Raw genomic sequence first — 17521 nt, forward strand, 5'->3', positions numbered from 1 at the left:
TGATATCCCTTTATTCCTTTGCCTTGACATATGCGCTGGCATTTCTCAGTTCTTGCCGTGTGCAGCAGTTTTTCTTTGATCCATCATGATAATAGAATATCTAAAGTTGCAGTTTCTGCAATGAACGAATTTATGACCCCATGTCTCGTCGCTTGTATGCACAAATATACGGCCCATCTTTGGGGTGATACAGTAACTCTGGTAGGCTAAGCAACCTAAGACAGACCAAGAGAATCAACCTCTATTGGCGTGGAATACTCGGTATCCCGCGCAAGAATCGAATAAGTAGTGGAACACTGTATATAATGAAGTGGAAAGCATCAAGCCAACTCCACCGGATAACATCCATCAGACAGGAACAAAAGTCTCAAGTCATTCATGACGTTCATTATTCAGAAGGCGGCGTGGAGGACATAAGCTTGAAAAGGGGAAAAGCAGGTCGCCCCAACCGGCGACAACACAAGAGGATATGTTGAAAAAGAAACGAAAAAGAACAGTAGTGAAATCAAAGGCCAAAAGATGTACGCCGAGAAAATGGCCAGAATATGTCACAGTCAGTACAAAGAAGAGGTGGGTTCAAGGTGATCATCGAGACAGATAACCTCATCTGGGAGATATAAAAAAAAATAAAAATGGAAGAAAAAAGGGGGAATAAACAAGAAGTCCCAACCAATCGAACAGCTCTATCGGGGAAAATGGTATATCGAGAATCAACGGAGTACGGAGTATACTCCGTATTAGTGCAATGATAAAGATGCCGAGGGTAACTGAATCGAGAATAAGTGTTCACAGGTGTGGGTCGTGGAAAGACATTTCACATGCATGTGATGAATCGATCTGCAAGTATCCTTGAAAGGTAAGAGGTCGGAAGACGAGGGGTGGAGACTAGGATAGCCTAGACACGGTCACAGGCCCGTGAATTGCCCCAAAAGGAATCGGTTTAGCCTGTGTCGATAAAACACGAGCGTCGATTGGCGAATGTCGGATTTGTCGGACCTGTTTTGGTGGCGCGGGAAGACGTAACTTGACAGGGATCTTCACGGGTTACAGGAAACCGGATTCAGATAGTAATCTACGAAGTTCAGAATCAAAACCAGTTAGTCTCAACAGCCGAACAGTTTTGAGAAAGAAAAAAAAAGCAGAAGTTGTCTTGGCCCAAAAATGAGGAGTATAGGAGGTCAAATTTGGGTATCGTCGAGCAAAATGCCGAACGCCATTTAAAACAGAAAATCAAAATTATCGCAAGATAGCGACGGTGGATGCAAATAACAAGGAGCCCTTGTCTCTGCTTGTGGCTTCAGCATACCTTGCAATCTTTTCGTCCTCGCGCTCCCTAGGCTCGATTTCCAGACTTCGGTCGTACATGTCGTGTACATCGCCAGCACCTTGGAGGTTACTGAGGATGTAATCTTGAAGTTCGCCGACGGGTTGCAAAAGGTAAGGCACGTTCTGGTATTGTTGGATATCCCGAATGACTTCTGCGGTCTTGGCCCGCTTATTGAAGTTGATCAATTCTGATGGTGTTAGAGACGGGATACCGTCTTCAATGAAGGTCAAATCCGTGAGATAGACACCTAAGATATGTTAGCCACAGAGTAAAGGGGGTGGGATACTCCAAGACAATCTGCTTGAAATGACCGTGACGCATACCGAAAAATGGAATACAGGGCGGGTTAGCGAGATGCAGGGTTTCTCGGTATTCGCCAAAGTTCTTCGTACTAGCCATAAGCCGACGCATCTGTTCCAGAATTGCGGATGTGCGTCCGCTAACCTGGCCCCACGTTCTACCTAGACGATGAATGGGTGCAGTTCCAAGAGCCGAGATGATGGAAGTCAGGGTAGAATAATTGTTGAGATGGCGACATTTCTGTATAATTGAGTTAGCAAGGCTGGGATTTGTCAAGCAAGCAGAGTAAATACATACATCAGCCACGTTCACAAAGTGTTTGATGACTACAACCCGCTTCTTAACATCGCCTTGGGCGAGAATCATTTCGGCGACCCAGTTGGTAAGCTGGTTCGAGTGGAGAATCAAGGCCTTGACATTGGGAGATGGTTCCGGCTCATCAGGGCCGACCTTCTTCTGCCATGTCTTGTTCAAACACTCAGTGGGCCGGATTTTGGAGTAGAGGCGCGACTCAATGATGGTCAACTGCCGGGCAAACTCCGTTGGATCAATGTCGAGGAACTTCAGTTTCTTCATATTCTTAGGGATGATTGGTGTCGGTGCGGCGGTGCTCTGAGTCGGAACAAGGCGCTTAACAGTGGTATCTTGTCCTCGAAGTCGTTGTTCGATCACGGCCAATAATGTAGGGGTTCCTGGGGTCTTCGTGGTAGCGATGGAGTCGCTGGTAAAGGTATGGACACGTCGCAGGAGATCCATGTGCAGTTCATCATTGGGCTCCATCCAGAAGTGATCGAACCAGCTCTTAAGAATGTTGACGACACGGAATCTAATCGGCTTCTGTTTCCGGTCAATCCACATTTGCATGTCATCTTGATTCAGGCCAAATGGAGGCTGAATGTTAAAGCGCTGGACAAGCAATTCAAATAGTTCAGTGGCAGTAGTGAAAGAGCGATAGGTGAGTAGGAATGTATTGTTGAAGGATGCATCAAGCTTATCGTGGCGGGTGAGATGTTCAACCAATCCGGCGAGTGTTCCACATTTGAGGATGGGCAAGTCTCCCTTGTTATCGTAGAACACTTCGCCTTCATGGGCCATTTTCAAGAACCAGGGAGTCTCTTCGGGCTCACGGACTGGCTCACGGATTGGCTCTCGGGTGATAGCTGTTGGGGGTGCCTGGCCAAAGAAACGTTGTGCCTTGTCCATATTTCTTCGTACTTTATCTGTGCCACTTTCCTTTTCAGGGGCGTAAGAGGACGGAATCCCGATTGACTCTGTGGCAATCTTGGCCTTGGACTCGCTTCGGCTATGCATTATCTTGTACGATTCATCTTCCGCTTCTTGGCGGCTATCCCGTCTTAGAGATGATGCTGTCTCGGTGGGGATTTGCTCGAGGAGCAGCGACAATGAGAAGCCAATCTGGGAGACATAGTTCTCCAACTGTCTAACGATGCCTCGCACGGCATTCACACGATCGTCGAGAGAATTACCACGAAGCTCGGCCCACTCATCAGCCAGAGGGGCAGAGACTGCTTGACAGCTCAGGACAAAATCTCCAATAGCGTCGTAGACTCTCTGCTTTTGCAGGCTGAAGTCTACTAGCTGCGGGTTCTGGAAGCTGGTTCCCAACGGAGCCAAATTCATCGACTCCACAGAGGAGATCCATGGGCGGAACTGTTCAATCACCTTGATTGCGGCAGCTGAGATCGCATCGGCAATGTCTCCATGTTCCTCCACTGTAACGATATTCCGGTTTATAACCAGCCGTTCTTCTAGTCGCCGAATGCTACCAACAAAAGATCTCCTGAGAATGTCGATCGAATCCAAAAAGGCAGTGTCCAGAGAGACCGATGGCTCTACTCGCGAGTCTCCTCCATCCGGGACAAGGAATGATGTCGGACCTGAAGTATTCAAGGAAACACCGTTGTTCTGCCAGCTACCACCCGAAGAGCTACCGCTGACGAAGCCAGGCACGATACGGTGGATGGCATCGCCGCGCTGTTGTTGAGCCACTTGCACATAGCCATACACACCTTGCATAACTCCATCGGCCTCCTGCAAACATTTATTGGCCGAGTCGGCACCAGGCCAATCAGCGGCGGCAATATGTGATGAAAGAACCAGCTTCGAGAACTTAGACATCATGTCCCGGAAGTAAGGATATAGCGCCTTGTTTGTAGAAATGATAGATGGGTTGCCAGAGTGGTTATCCGTCGTGTCAGAACCAGCAGCCAGCAGCATGCGAAGATGGTCGGATATGTCCTCGGCCTTTCTTACGTACTCTGCACGCTCACCGTTGAAAAGCGCCTGGCGATAGGCTTCCACAGCGTACCGCATATTATCGACAAGCAAAGGCCAGGTGATGGGCGGTGCGAAGCCATCGTCGACAAAGTGTTGAGGGGGGTTGGAGGAAATAGAAGGTCTGGAAAAGCTTTCGGTCACAGATGTGCTGGTGCTGTTTCCGCCGAGGCTGTGTGACTTTTGCGGGCTCTTGCTCGGCGGCTGCGGCGTTTTGAAATCTTTAGATCCTGCGGCGTACAAGGAATCCATGGACGTGGCAGGGGATACTCCATCCATCACGGACTGGCGTCGACGAGAAATCGAGTCATGCGAGCCTAACATCAATGACTCTCCTTCTGCCTCCGATGCAGATCCATCGTACTCGTCCTCATCCCGCTCAAAGCCACGCGCCATCAGCTCTGGAGGTGGCCGTGTCTGGTCGGGGACAAAGAAATTATTTCGATCTCGCGGGCCTGGTTCGATTGTTGCGGTCGGGTTCTCGAAAGGGAGCTCCATGGTGGAATATCCGGTGAGAGTATTGAAGTAGAACAGACGGCCGTCAGGTGTCGCCTGCGGGATCCAAAAGGCGGCCTCTTCCTGCTCTTTGGGTGCTGGAATACCCTCGATAGGGAGAATCGGTTGCGAATCCCGAGCATTTCCCTCGGAGTTCACTTCATCCTCATCATGCCCATCGCCATATTCATCTTCAAGTCCGGAGTCCGCGCTGAGCTCGGTTTCGTGGTGGGCGTGTGTGAACTGGTCGTTGAAATCGTCCGCTTCCGTAATTGGGGCACAATAGTTACTCGGGAACCAACCTCGAACATCATCGATCACTCCATCCCACCACCCGGTTTCTAGTTGGTTGAGGACCTGGATAATGTCGCCACGGCGGAAACTCAGACTAGTGTGATCATCGGCGTCATAATCGTACATAGCCCGTACGAACAGCGCCGGGGGCTCCGGACTGACGGCATATCCAGAGGCCATTTTGACTGGGGAATGGTTGTAGTTTCGTGATACACTGTTTCCCCGACCGCGATAGCGGGATTGGGCTGTGGGTGTGGTCACTTGTTCGTCGGTGTACTCGAATGCGGTCGCAACAGTTCCTGACTTTCCCAGCGCAGTAGTGTCGACAGCTAAATCTGCCGCGCGAATATCAAACATGAATGGTTCACTGGGCCACAATCCAGAGAGCTTCTGGAGGGGTTGAGAGGGGGCGGTGGTTTGAGCTCAATATCCGCTCATGACTGTATTCAACGTTGAGGGGGGGGGAGCGGGTGGGGAGTCGCTTTTTGCCCAGTCGAACGAGGAAAAAAAAAAAGACCTTGGGTAGTCGAACTAGAATGCAACACTGTGATTATGCCATCAATAAGTTACCTAGGTATAACAAAAGCAATGGAGAAATGGAAGTGGGATTGAATTAGGGGGAGTTGCACCAGGTGGAGGCGGGACGGGCGCATGCAATACCGGTTTTATTACAAGATGGAGCCCACGAGCAGGCTTTTTTGAGGGGAATCAAGAGCAAAAATACATAAGGATTACAATACCATATGAAATCTATCTTGCATGAACACCAAATGAACAATGAGATGAACTTCTCAAATGATGTACTTGAATATCCACAGTCTTACAACCATTTGGCATTCTGTCCGACTTGCAGTCTTTTGAGTCTAAGCCTGAGCCCCTCAGAATAATGGAGCTGTCCCGTATGTTAACCCTAGAATCTGGGAATCTGGAGCAGACCATTCATTGTTATTACCTTGGTTTTGTGTCTCTCTTTCACAGCGCGATGTTCCCCACTGCCCAGGTGTCTGTGTGTGATGAAATATCCACCTGTGGACACTTACTACATGTGGACGTGCTTACACGCTTACGGTCACATCTCACCTAGGGTACGGGTTTGAGCAGTCAGACTGGTTAGGTACATATGTAGTTTGATGTATAACCTCGAGATTGGTGACAAATGCCAGAATATCAGAAGACAACATATACTCCGTGCAAGGCTGGTCTGTGGCCCACAAGTACAATTTTCGACCGCGGTTATTGGTTGCATATGGAAGACATGCATCTATCAATTTGCAATTGTGAAGAATGACATGGGAATCTCCGAGCTGCAAATTCCCCTAATTTGACATATTATATGTGCCTCAACTTCATCTACTATCTTCATTCTTCAATAATTGATCAAGGATATCCTAGCTTAGACCAGTAAGGGGTGCCAAAAAAACACACACACAATCCAAATTATTTCTTAACTACTGGGTTATGTACCTCGGGGAGCCGACAATGCGCAAATCCGACACATAGTGTCTCAGTAAGAATGAACAATAATAGAGTGGTCCATATGCCCGGCCGATATCCAACGAGGCCAGATGCCCAGCCCCAGTGGAGTATGACAAACCTTCTTTTGTTCCCTTCCACGTTGTCTCTACAACATATGTTGTATTGTGTAAAATATAGCATGAAACCCTTTCGGATGACCTTCGGAAAAATGTCTATTCTCTAACCAATTACTAGCGCTAAAATGGTTCTAGAAGGCGGTTTTTAATATATTTAATTTCCAGCTACTCTAAAGTGGATTTTCAGTTCCCACTTTCCAGGCGTGGTTGGATCGTGCTGACGCTCGTCCCCGGTACGGAATACAATACACGATAATATACTCCGTACGGAGTACAACAATATATGTTGTACAGATGATATACACGTAACAATTAAAACATTATCTAAGTCTGCGCGTGGTTGATGCAAGCGTGGGTAGACACAGAAGCATTATTGGGAGTCGGTGATATTGCTGCATGGCATGACGCAGCCTCATTCCGAACCCCAGGTTTCAAGACAAGTTTGACACTAGCGCATCGCTTATACAACTTCGTTGTGAAGTTTCTCGATGTTACTTGTACGGAGTAATGTGATCAGAATCCTTTCGCCCCTCAGATGGGGGGCGTACTGGCAATGGCATGATCTCAGCCAATCCAGATACACTACTTACGGCCCGCTCATTCTTCCCGACTTGGACCTTGGTACTACTCCGTACAACTTGTGAATCTCCATATAGGAGATTTTCAGTTTGGCATGTAACTACCACAGCATTGAGAACATTTCAGAATGAGACTTCGAGTCTAATAAGTTATGTTGTATGCAAGACCGTTGGCTATCGGCACACAGAACCATGCACAATGGACCCGAGGGCTTGGGAACTTACCCACTTAGCAACGGACTGTTTCTCCTCGTGGAGATGAGTATCATTGAGAGTGTGTGTTCCTGGGCGACGCGCAATGAATCTGCAGAGAAGGTTCGACGTCTCAAGCGTAATGATGGATTAATGCCTTATTAGGCATGTTCAAAGAAAATCAGAGCAAGTCAATGAATTGCAGTCGAGCAATAATATTACATCATTCCAACACGTTGTAGAAGTTGGCTCGGTTATATCAAGGTGAGAGAAGCATTTGTAACGTGGCTTGTTGCACTTGCATATTCTGGGCAAGCCCTGGAAGATAGAACACACCCATGGACATACAATGTACATTGTAAGCGAGTTGTTCATTAGATCATATCAGCCTGTTCCGGGAAATAGTCTTCGACGGAAGAATGCGCATCCTCCTGATCATTTATTGCTGTGAAGTACCTGGGAGATGTTCATCTTCGGATGGATCGGAACGCCAATTTAGGGACCGATTTCCGATTCGGTTCCAACGATTTAGTCAATATCAGAACCTCGGCTGGATCAGCCTCTATATTACCTCGTTTCACGTCGGGAGTACAGTGCATTTGAACTTATAATGAGGCTGTGGGTAGAAATGTGTATGTGTTGACGAGGAATTATGTCAATAAGTGAATACTCAAGTATATATATATCTACATCTTTCTGGTGAGTAACATCACTCATTTCGTTAATTAGGGCCAGGACAACTTGAAACCCATATTTCCAACAGGCAAGAGACGCTAAGTGACCACATATGTTGTACGTGAAGGAGTTTCACATAGGATACGTTGGAAACTTTCGCAGAATATCTCTATTATCACCTTCCAGATTGGGACAAAGGGTTTACCTCACTACCAAGTAACCACATATTAAACATACAAGTGTATGTTACCACTCTCTCAATGTTCCTACTAAATTCCGAGGAGCTAATAATACCTTATCATCCAAAGTACAATGTATTTGTGGAGTATGGAGTATGTGTTGTAGACAAAAGCAAGCGAGACGGAGATCAAGAAATCCAATAACAAACGGGCAGGCGCCTGGCCCAATTGACACTAGAAATTACGTTGTGTACGGTGTACTCCTTCTAAAGGATAAACCGGATAGCCAACCAAACGGCCTTCAAATTTGAAAAGTCGCCACCATACCCCTCGTTCCTTGTTCCTTGCAGCCGGACATTGCGCCAGTCGCAGAAACATAGGCAGACAACATCGTCACCAGTCACCAGCCGCCCCAACCGGAGAGATTCCCACCTGCCGAGACCCAATCCTGCCGCTCGGTGCAGCACATATCCAATAACGACTCGATCCCACTCTCTTGTTTACCCAGAGCCCTGGTCCCCGATGATCTCTTGGTCCCCCTTTTCGTTTGCTTTTCGCTTCATCTTTTTACTGTCCACCTCTCGATTCCAATGCGACACAAGACAACGCCCAGTTCCCCACCTTAATTCCAATTACCGCCTCACTTTTGTATCGTATGGGGTAACACGCCCCTAGTCTATCCGACTATGGAAGTCTATTTGTCGGTAATTGGTTTGTTCTCGAAGACGGGCGCGTCGCACGTTAAACCTTAGTGACTTCCGAGCAATCAAGACACGACACTCAAACGAAGAAGGTTCTCCGGTCCTTTCGTTCTCCGACACTTTCCACTTTAGTCCCTTTAGCCCGGTGTCCACCTTTTTCGAGAAAATTCCGCGGAATCACCTCCGCGCGGGGGAGGAGGGGACCATCTCCGTTGGATAAGTAAGAGATCAGCAATATTACAAGCCCTTTGCAATGATATTGAATATTATTGCCAATGTGATGGATCTGTGCTCGCATGTGCGGTGTATCCCCTGCATCGGAGGAATTGTCCAATCAATGCGGCCAATTCGCCAACACGACAAGGGGGGAGGGAGGCACTTGCGTTCTGCGCACGCTATATATGTATGTATACAAACAGAAGTAGCATGCAGCACCGACCGGATGGAGTTCAATCTGCCTCGCAGTACGGAATAGAAACAGAATTGTGACTTGTCCGTCTGATATCAGGACGTGACGCGAACCAAGATTCGGACGGGAGTGAACCATGGACCGGGAGGTCTTCCCCGGGCGTCCCATTCCGTCACGATCCAGGGGTTTGGCGATCGCATCTGCGATTGATCATGTTTCCGTGGTTCAACACAACCTTGGAAGGCCCTGGATGAACAGGCTTGTCATGCAGTCTTGGATCATCGACATGGAATAATTTATAAGGAGTATGCACGTTATAAATTGTCACTTGGGCTATACAACATACGGTACCCCGTACAGAGTACCTGGACGAGGGCTCTGAATTCCATATTTCCAAGTTTCATTCAATCTCCACATGCTACACGCTACACGAAAAGCTTCGTTTACCCGTGTCTCTGGATACGGTTACAGGATGCGGGCGCCCGGAGTCCAGACTCGTGTTCCTCGGGACGGCCGGTGCGAACGTAGAATTCGGAAACGGGCTTCCTGGACGAAGTAGGCAGGCGCATTTGCTATTATTGTGTAATACACACTCTGAAACCCACCGACGGCCCGTTGTCTGGTAATGAGCTTTACGACGTACAGAGCACGCGTTGGGTGGAGAGCGACTCGAGTGGTCTTTGTCTTGGTTTGTCGACGCTGGGATGTTGGGGTCCTCTTTGAAGACCCATTATTTAGCGAAAGTATATCGGCGATAGCGCGCACAATGGGGACCTCAGTTTCAAGCCGAAATTCAATTTCAATTTACGCGATCAATGATGCTCACACCGTCAAGTCGGTTGAAGTCGAGACCAGTGGGGACACGCTTATTTAGTAGCTTCTTTCTAGTACTCCGTATGCGTCTTGCAGAAGCGGTGAGGGTCAAGGTATATTGACACGAAACAGGCTTCACCGACATCTTTGGCTTTAAGACGGCTGGCTTGGGTTTAGTTACAGAATAGGACCCGAGTTGGGAGATTCCAGACCGTCCTGGCGTTCACGGCGGAGACGCCGGACCTTGGTTATGGAGTTGTCGGGACGATGGGCTCCAGCCAAGCCCGTCTGTCGGTGTCCACTAGCTCAGGGGCGCCGGGGAAGAGATTCCTGAAATTCTTCTTACGGTAGTTGGCTCGTTGATGTGGAGCAGCGCTCGAAGGGAAAATGGTCGAAGAGGTCTGATTCGTAACTGGTCCGATTGGATCCTCAGTGCAGATCCATAATTGGGCGGGTTTCAATGGATTTGGTTCTTTTGTTCAGCGTGCTTTTGACCGCTTGGAGGGATATGGAATGAAAGACATATCCCGGATTTGTGGCCCAAGGGATTGGGAATGGTGGATCGTTTGGTGGTATTACTTTTCGAGGCAAGGAATCAATAACTATATTTGCCAGGCGGTGAAGTCACCGCTTCGTGCGATATCACCGCCATGGGCTTCCTTTTTTTCTGTTCCTGGGTCGAGAACGTTAGACTGGGTCGGTCCGCTGCATCGGGAAGTGGACCGAGTAAAAGCTCGAAGGATGTCGACGGGTTGGGTTTGCATCAAGAATCATGTACTCTAGGGATCCCATTCTGAAAAGCGTAAGCCACCCGGCTTCACCGCTGGAGCTTCAAGCTAGTTGATAGTCTAGATCCACCAGATCAGATGAAGTTTCTCTGAGGCTTCAATGATCAACCGGAAGCCCGGAACAGGACTAAGGATTTGGCTTCCGCGAATCAAGGGGGTGCTCAGGGACACTATTACGGAGTAGGATGTAGGTCGAGATGGAAGTGAGATTTCCGTTGCGAATTTCGACGCCATTTGATTTGTGAAGTGAAAGGTGATTTTGTGCCGTGTTTCACGCGAAGCGCGTTTCCCAAGTAACCGCGTCGGTGCTCGCGTCCGGGATCTTCGGGCTCCAATGATGTAAGCGTTGGGTTTGCCCCACTGATAGGACCTGGGAACTCGCGATGCTCAATTTGCAGCTCCGCAGCGATAGGCAACGGTGTGGTTTTGTAAAGAGTAGACATAACTGTCAGCTTTGCGGTGTATAAAACTGCAACTTCACCATGTGGAGCCTCGGAGGAAAGAACTCGTTGAAGACTACTCCGTACTCCGTCCTCCGTAACTTCATGGGCATCTGGTCCTACTATGGGAGCTGTTGCGCAGTTAGCCGGGTTTTTCAGTGCGTCGCCTACCTGAAAGGGAGTAGTGAATTAAAAGGTGCTATTCCATCCATTGCTCCAATTTACATTCTGCTCTTCATGCAGATCCTTACTATATGCAGTCCGGCAGGTGATGCCTCGAGGAAAGTATAGGGTACAGACATCGATCCTATGCAATGCATAATGCAGTCGGACATGGCATGATGGAACACATAATCTCGAGCGTGGCACAGTCAAACAGATGAACAGCCACAAGGCGGGGGCAGCTATCATAGTCCTAGAGGGTCAGAGGGCCAAAGGTGAGACTGGATCTGGACCAGTCAATTTGTGAGGCGGCAAAAGTACAGTGGGATGATCTGTCAGGAGACGGGGCTGATGGGCACCCAAGCATACATCGTCCTTGATTTGACATTGGATCGATCTACTTTCCCATATTGATGTAACTATTCCATTAGCGTGGGCTATACTTGGTACAGGGCAGTGAAGTCCCCATTCTCAACTTCGGCATTCTCACATTCAAGGAAAAACAAATGCAACTCTATATGTGAACCTATGTACCCCTGTCTCATTCCCAAAAGCACACGTTCGGAGTTGTGTGACAATACTTACTTTGTATATACTAGAAATATAGATAGAAATAAATGTAGAAGTAGATGTATATCGATGTAAATGTTTGTACAATGTAGATCTTTGGAAGCTCTGGAGGGGTTGAGGGGTAGACGGATGCGAACCATGGTTGAGATCTATCAATGACTTCCGAGGCTTTGATATCTAAAAAAGACGTATCTTGTATAGTACTTTAGATATCTTGCAGATGAGACTGATACAATCCCCCTGTAGGGGGCAAATCTGAAATTAGGGAATAAGGGGCTATTATCACCGTAAGCCTCTCGAAGTGTGCCACGATCGAATCATCCGCCTCACATGCCACACAATTTAACTATTCGATAAACAAAGGATTTTCCCCTCCGTACCCATAAATGCCCTGAGCGAGGGGCACGATTCAATAACATAACCCACTTGGTAAATTGTAAATCACACCCTCGCAGAAGTAAATAAAATAAATGATCGACAATGTACATAGTGTTTAATTATCTAATAAAGATCCAAGGGGGAAAACAGAATTGAACCATGTGGGCTTACGATCGGGACAAATCTATATGTTGTAGGGCTTTTTTGGGATAATTACGTGTCGATTTCGTACGGTAATGTGCATCGTAAAGAAACAGAAAGGGGGGGGCACAATTCGACGAGGAAAGTGAGTGGTTAAAGGAATGAAAAGTGCGTGGCCGGAGAGGGGGCTGGGTAATAGTTCTCTTTGATTTCTCTTCTCTGAAAGTCATTTTAGCTGTGATCGGTCCCGCTTTTGCACCCCCTCCGTTGCCCAGGTGGTCTTTGCTTCAACGCGTAAGTAAGCGATCAGCTTAGGCCCACGTCCTTTTTCCCCCTCCCTTTCTCAGTCCCCTTCCCCTCCACCCCCCCCCAAAAACCAAAAACCCGATTTCGAAATCCCAAATTCCTTCTTATTCTCCTCATCCTCCTTCCCCTCTCTTCTTCCCCTCCCCTTCCCACATCTAATCGCGGTTGATCATCCCGCCCTTCTTTTTTATTTTAACAGCGTTTGCTTCTTTAATATTTCCTACTTGTGGCTGGACACCACTTTCTCAATACCCTTTACTTCCCACTTCCCCCCGCTCAAGGAATGATCAGACATCCCAACGAACTCCTGTCGTCGACACGCCTACAGAACCGGTGCGAGCTTACCCAGGGGTCAATACCACCGCCACTTTCGCTCTTTCTCTAAGAGACAACCCGCACACATGGCTCCTTCCGCACCTGGGACGGCCAACTCACCGGCCAAGAAAACATCGGCTCCAGAGAAGAAATACAAATGCCAATTTTGCAATCGCGCCTTTAGCAGAAGTGAACATCGCAGTCGGCATGAGCGCTCACGTAAGATTTAGACAAAGTCTCCTGTCGCGCGTTGTTCCCCCTCTGATTGACTCAAAAATATAGACACGAAAGAAAGACCCTTCAAGTGCTTAAAATGCCGCAGTACCTTTGTCCGTCGCGATCTTCTTCTGCGACATGATCGAACTGTTCACGCCAAGGACGGCGGAATTCCCCTGGTCGCAGAGGGACGGAGACGTGGTGGAGGGGTTCAGAAAAACTCATCTGCCCCGGCTCAGCCGTCGGTCACCGTTGACCCAACGACGCTGGAGCAGATCGAGGCAAGCAGCAACGATGGTATGGTCGACCTTGAAACTGCAGCCATGTTGATGACAGATTTCCAACATAAGGCTGCAGCAGCGGCGACCGGTCAGGTCTCCGAGCGTTCCGAATCGCTTTCGCCAGGACGCGGCTCCTTCGAGCCCTACCTCTCGGGCAACGCCACTCTGCCTCAGATGCCCTGGGACACGCTTGTCTCCCCCGCGGAACCCGGGTCAATGCCCACCCTCGTCGATCGCCATGGCCCTGTTGGGGACGTTCTCATGTCCAACTCGCTGCCTATGTCTGGGCACTCTACCCCGAATGCTCTGTCTCCCTACCCCTCGATGACTGGCCCCGTTAGCCCGGTTAACTACCGTCGCTCACCCGGCCCTAGTCAAGCGCTGACTCTTCCCAAGGCTCCCCAGCTCGCCAACGAGATGGAACGCAACTATGTAGTGGACAGGGTCCAGGGATCAGACAGCCTTGGTGCGCTTCCCGATACTTTCCAGCTTCCTTCCACGGTTGCGCTGAACCGGTATTTGTCCACCTACTTTAATCTGTATCACCCTCACTTGCCATTCCTGCACCAGGAATCCTTCAAGCCTGCCCAAGTTCCCGCACCACTTTTGCTTGCAGTTTTGTCGATTGGTGCTCTCTACACTTTCGAGCGCGAGCACGCTTTCATGCTCCACGTCGGCTCCAAGGTCCTCGTCAACCAATTCCTACAACACAAGGACAACTTCGATTCCCGCAAGTGCCCCTTGTCATTGATGCAGGCTACTTTGTTGAACATGGCATTTGAGAGCTGGAGCGGTGACCCAAAGGGCCTTGAATGGACTTGCTCGATCAAAAGTCTCCTGGCTAACATGGTCGCCGGCAATCGATACCAGCTCAAGTTGCGGACTCAGGCTCGCCAGAACGTCCCACCATCGCGCGAGGAGTGGATCGAGGATGAATCCTGCCGTCGTACATATTTCGCAGTGTACATTTTCTTCGGCATGTTGACGCTCACATTCAACCACACCCCCGCGATGAGCTTCGACGAGTTTGACGACTTGGAACTTCCGTCTTCTGAGTCCCTCTGGAACTTGGACGCGGCTGATGATGAGACTTGGCGCCGTGGCACGGTCTCGAGCGCCTTGACTGTGCGTGAGGCCCACGACTTCCTTTTCCAGGGCGAACAGACCCGCTACAGTGCTTTTGCCACCCGTGTTCTCATCAACGCCCTGTTCCTGCAAGTCTGGAGCCACAAGCGCAGCTTTGAGGCGCTCCAAGATGTGGTTACCGAATACAAGCTGCGCCTGGCCCTCGAGACCTGGGAGAACTCCCTTGAAGTTTGCGAACCGGAGACAATTGTGGTCCCGCTTAGCACTCCTCAGAAGGGTCATCCCTTGATTTTCAACTCGATGGCGGTCTACCGCAACACCCGCGCCCGCCTGGAAGTTGACCTTAAGTCCATCCAGGAGGCCATGCGGTACCACTCGTCATACGAGGTGGCCGCTGCCATGACCGTCGCTCGTGAGAAGGTCAAGCGCTCACAGGAGATGAACAAGGTTATCCAACAATGTTTCGAATGCATTGAGATCGCCGCCATCCAGGGCATCAATTGGGTTGCAAAGACCTCCGCTACCAACTGGAGTGTTGAGCACCCTCTCTGCGGCCTGGATCTGATGGTCATTCTGAGCCTCTGGCTCTACCGCCTGGAACATGACGATGAGCCGGCAACTGAGGCTGAATTGGCCCTCTACAACAAGGTCCGAAATCTGTTTGACGATGATGCCATCGACGCCTTTGGCAAACTCAGTTCCACCGTCGCCCGTGTATGGGGTAACATCCTAGACGGCGTGGTTGTCTGGGGGTGAGTTTTGATCTATTCTCCCTTTGATGACCAAATAACTAACCGCTTTACAGAATCACCAAGTTGATGGGCGAATCATTCAAGCTCCACTCCCAGGCTTTGGTCGGCTACGAAGATTCTCTCCGTGTTGCCAAGGATCAGCCGATCCATGCTGTGCCAACCAAGTCGCTTGCTAGCGTCGGCACTGCGTATTAAATTTTCTTTTCAATCTCCTTGAGTTGATTTGCTTTTCCTGCTTTTCCTGCTTTTCCTGCTTTTTCTTGAAATTTCCATTTTTGATTTCTTACTCTCATTTGTTGGACGCTTTCATTGGGACACTTCGGATCAGGACTGGACATGCCAGTGGGCAGGCGGGGTGTTAGGCTTTTCTGGAATACTTCGCCTTTTGATATCCCTCTCGGTGGTTCCTAGTCTTTTGCTATTTTTTCGCTATTTTCTTTTGCATTTCCCCTGTTCTTACACCAGGGAGTCCAGTGTGGTGTTTCTGCTTTCCGTCTTCGACACCTGGCTGGTCCTGTGTGTACTTTTTGCACTCCGTGGAGTTTGACTTTATGGTTCATACTAACCCCTAATCGTGGCCCCCGTCCATCTGCTTTTTGTGCTTTCGATACCTTTTGATATTTCATGCGTTCGCGTTCCTTTTTTTCTTCTTCCATATCTTAACATTTGCCTCTGCTTCTTTGGTTGACTTCCAGCCGCTGTATTTGATGTTAATTGCCTGCGCGCCTTTGCAACCCCGTCTTTTGATTTTTATGCTTTTTACGCTCAGCATTGCTTTGAAAATCTTCGCATTTGTTTCACCTGCACATGTTTTTATGCCATTTCCATGTACTATACGTTATCGATGAATTATTTGGCGGGGACAACATCTTTCCTACACACTTTATTGTAGACTTGGATTGTAGTTCGTAGCCTTGCTAATTTATAGCCAGTTTGTAGTTGTAGTAATAGGTAAATAACCGTCTGTACCTAGGTAGTATCCAAGCCCGAAACAGCCATGCTTTAATGCTGATAGTGCCAAAAACTACTTCCCAATAGCAACAAATAGTCGGTCACCAATATCCCCAATACCAGGCACGATCATGCCTTTCTCATCAACGCCCTTATCAATAGCACCAACCCAAACCTCAACATCAACCCAAGTCCCCGCAGCCCGCTTAACCCCCTCTTCCGAAGCAAGCAAGCTAAGCATAATAACCTTCTTCACGCCCCAATCGCGCAGCAATTGGATTGCCGCCTCGGCCGTCGCGCCAGTAGCAATAACCGGGTCCAGCAGCACAGCCAGACTTGCAGCTGCGGTGTTGGTAGTGGGATCCAAAGAAGCTGGCGAGGCCGGCGACAGTTGCGATCGGTGGAAGGGGAGGTTGTTGTAGTACTCTACAGGCTGGAGAGAGACCTTTTCGCGGAACAGACCCAGGTGGTAGACAGGGACTGGGGTTGGGAGGAGGTCGTTTAAGGCTGTGGGGTTGTGTAAGCGGGGTTTGGACCCGTGGACGGGTTAGGGGTGGGGGATAAGGCTGGGTGGGGGGAATGGTGATAGGGGAGATAAGCTGTGAATGCGAACGGAATTGTAACTGCAACTGCAGTGTTTGGGATTTGATATGGGAATGGGAATTGGGGAATAGAAGTGTAATTAGGTAGCATTGCAGGGAGTAATATGGGTTACAGTTGCAGTGTTGGCTTGAAGGGGTTAATGTGGAATAGATTGAGAATCACTCACCATCAACCATTCCTAGGCCAGATCGGAGGATTGGCACTAGAGCTAGGTCTGCTGGGTCAATGCCCTGCGTTTCATACTCGATTCCTAGGGGCGTGGTGTCCTGGGAATGAGTGTTAGGTGATCTAATGGTAGTGTTTGATGGATCTCAGTCTTAGGGAACTATTTACCGTCCCTGTTTTGATCGACTTTAGCCCCGAGAATGCTTCCACGCCTAGAATATTGGCAATGTCATGGACTAAGCCTCTTGTCTCACGCGGGGTGGTGGAAGATGAGCGGATTAAGGAGAGCTTGGCTTGGAGACAGGGGTGGGAGGAGACGTGGACATTTGATGGAAGAGACATGATGAAGTGTAGAGGAGGTTATGAAGAGAAGAAGAAGAAGAAGAAGAAGAAGAAGAAGAAGAAGAAGAAAGCAAAGCAAAGACAAAGCAGGTCTGTTATCTCCTTCCCCTCGTATACAAAATGACCAGGCGCTAATCTTATCGGACTCCACCTGATCTCCGGTCTCCGATTTCTT

At 49.0% G+C, this 17521-nt stretch overlaps 5 protein-coding genes across 5 annotated transcripts; 1 reads left to right on the forward strand and 4 right to left on the reverse strand.

The window, feature by feature from the left end:
* Positions 1-1236: 1236 nt before the first annotated feature.
* On the reverse strand, positions 1237-5101 carry N7519_005394 (putative cell division control protein Cdc25; the record flags this gene model as incomplete). Its single annotated transcript, XM_057292170.1, has 3 exons — positions 1237-1574; positions 1651-1867; positions 1925-5101. Coding segments are annotated over 3 exons (3732 nt in total), but the record flags the coding sequence as incomplete, so codon positions are not given.
* A 4401-nt stretch (positions 5102-9502) lies between these two features.
* On the reverse strand, positions 9503-9995 carry N7519_005395 (uncharacterized protein; the record flags this gene model as incomplete). Its single annotated transcript, XM_057292171.1, has 2 exons — positions 9503-9754; positions 9846-9995. The coding sequence occupies 2 exons, from the start codon at positions 9993-9995 to the stop codon at positions 9503-9505; spliced, it is 402 nt and encodes a 133-aa protein (XP_057146982.1).
* Positions 9996-10811: 816 nt separating this feature from the next.
* On the reverse strand, positions 10812-11081 carry N7519_005396 (uncharacterized protein; the record flags this gene model as incomplete). The annotated part of the gene is made up of 1 exon (XM_057292172.1): positions 10812-11081. The coding sequence occupies one exon, from the start codon at positions 11079-11081 to the stop codon at positions 10812-10814; it is 270 nt and encodes an 89-aa protein (XP_057146983.1).
* A 1955-nt stretch (positions 11082-13036) lies between these two features.
* Positions 13037-15480, forward strand: N7519_005397 (C2H2-type zinc finger protein; the record flags this gene model as incomplete). Its single annotated transcript, XM_057292173.1, has 3 exons — positions 13037-13169; positions 13233-15285; positions 15339-15480. The coding sequence occupies 3 exons, from the start codon at positions 13037-13039 to the stop codon at positions 15478-15480; spliced, it is 2328 nt and encodes a 775-aa protein (XP_057146984.1).
* An 829-nt stretch (positions 15481-16309) lies between these two features.
* On the reverse strand, positions 16310-17346 carry N7519_005398 (uracil phosphoribosyltransferase; the record flags this gene model as incomplete). The annotated part of the gene is made up of 3 exons (XM_057292174.1): positions 16310-16743; positions 17006-17105; positions 17173-17346. The coding sequence occupies 3 exons, from the start codon at positions 17344-17346 to the stop codon at positions 16310-16312; spliced, it is 708 nt and encodes a 235-aa protein (XP_057146985.1).
* Positions 17347-17521: the final 175 nt, after the last annotated feature.

This window comes from Penicillium mononematosum (genome assembly GCF_028829835.1).
Source record: "Penicillium mononematosum strain IBT 11891 chromosome Unknown utg000003l:1.0-8172316.0:1.0-8177699.0, whole genome shotgun sequence".
Taxonomy (NCBI): Eukaryota; Fungi; Ascomycota; class Eurotiomycetes; order Eurotiales; family Aspergillaceae; genus Penicillium; species Penicillium mononematosum.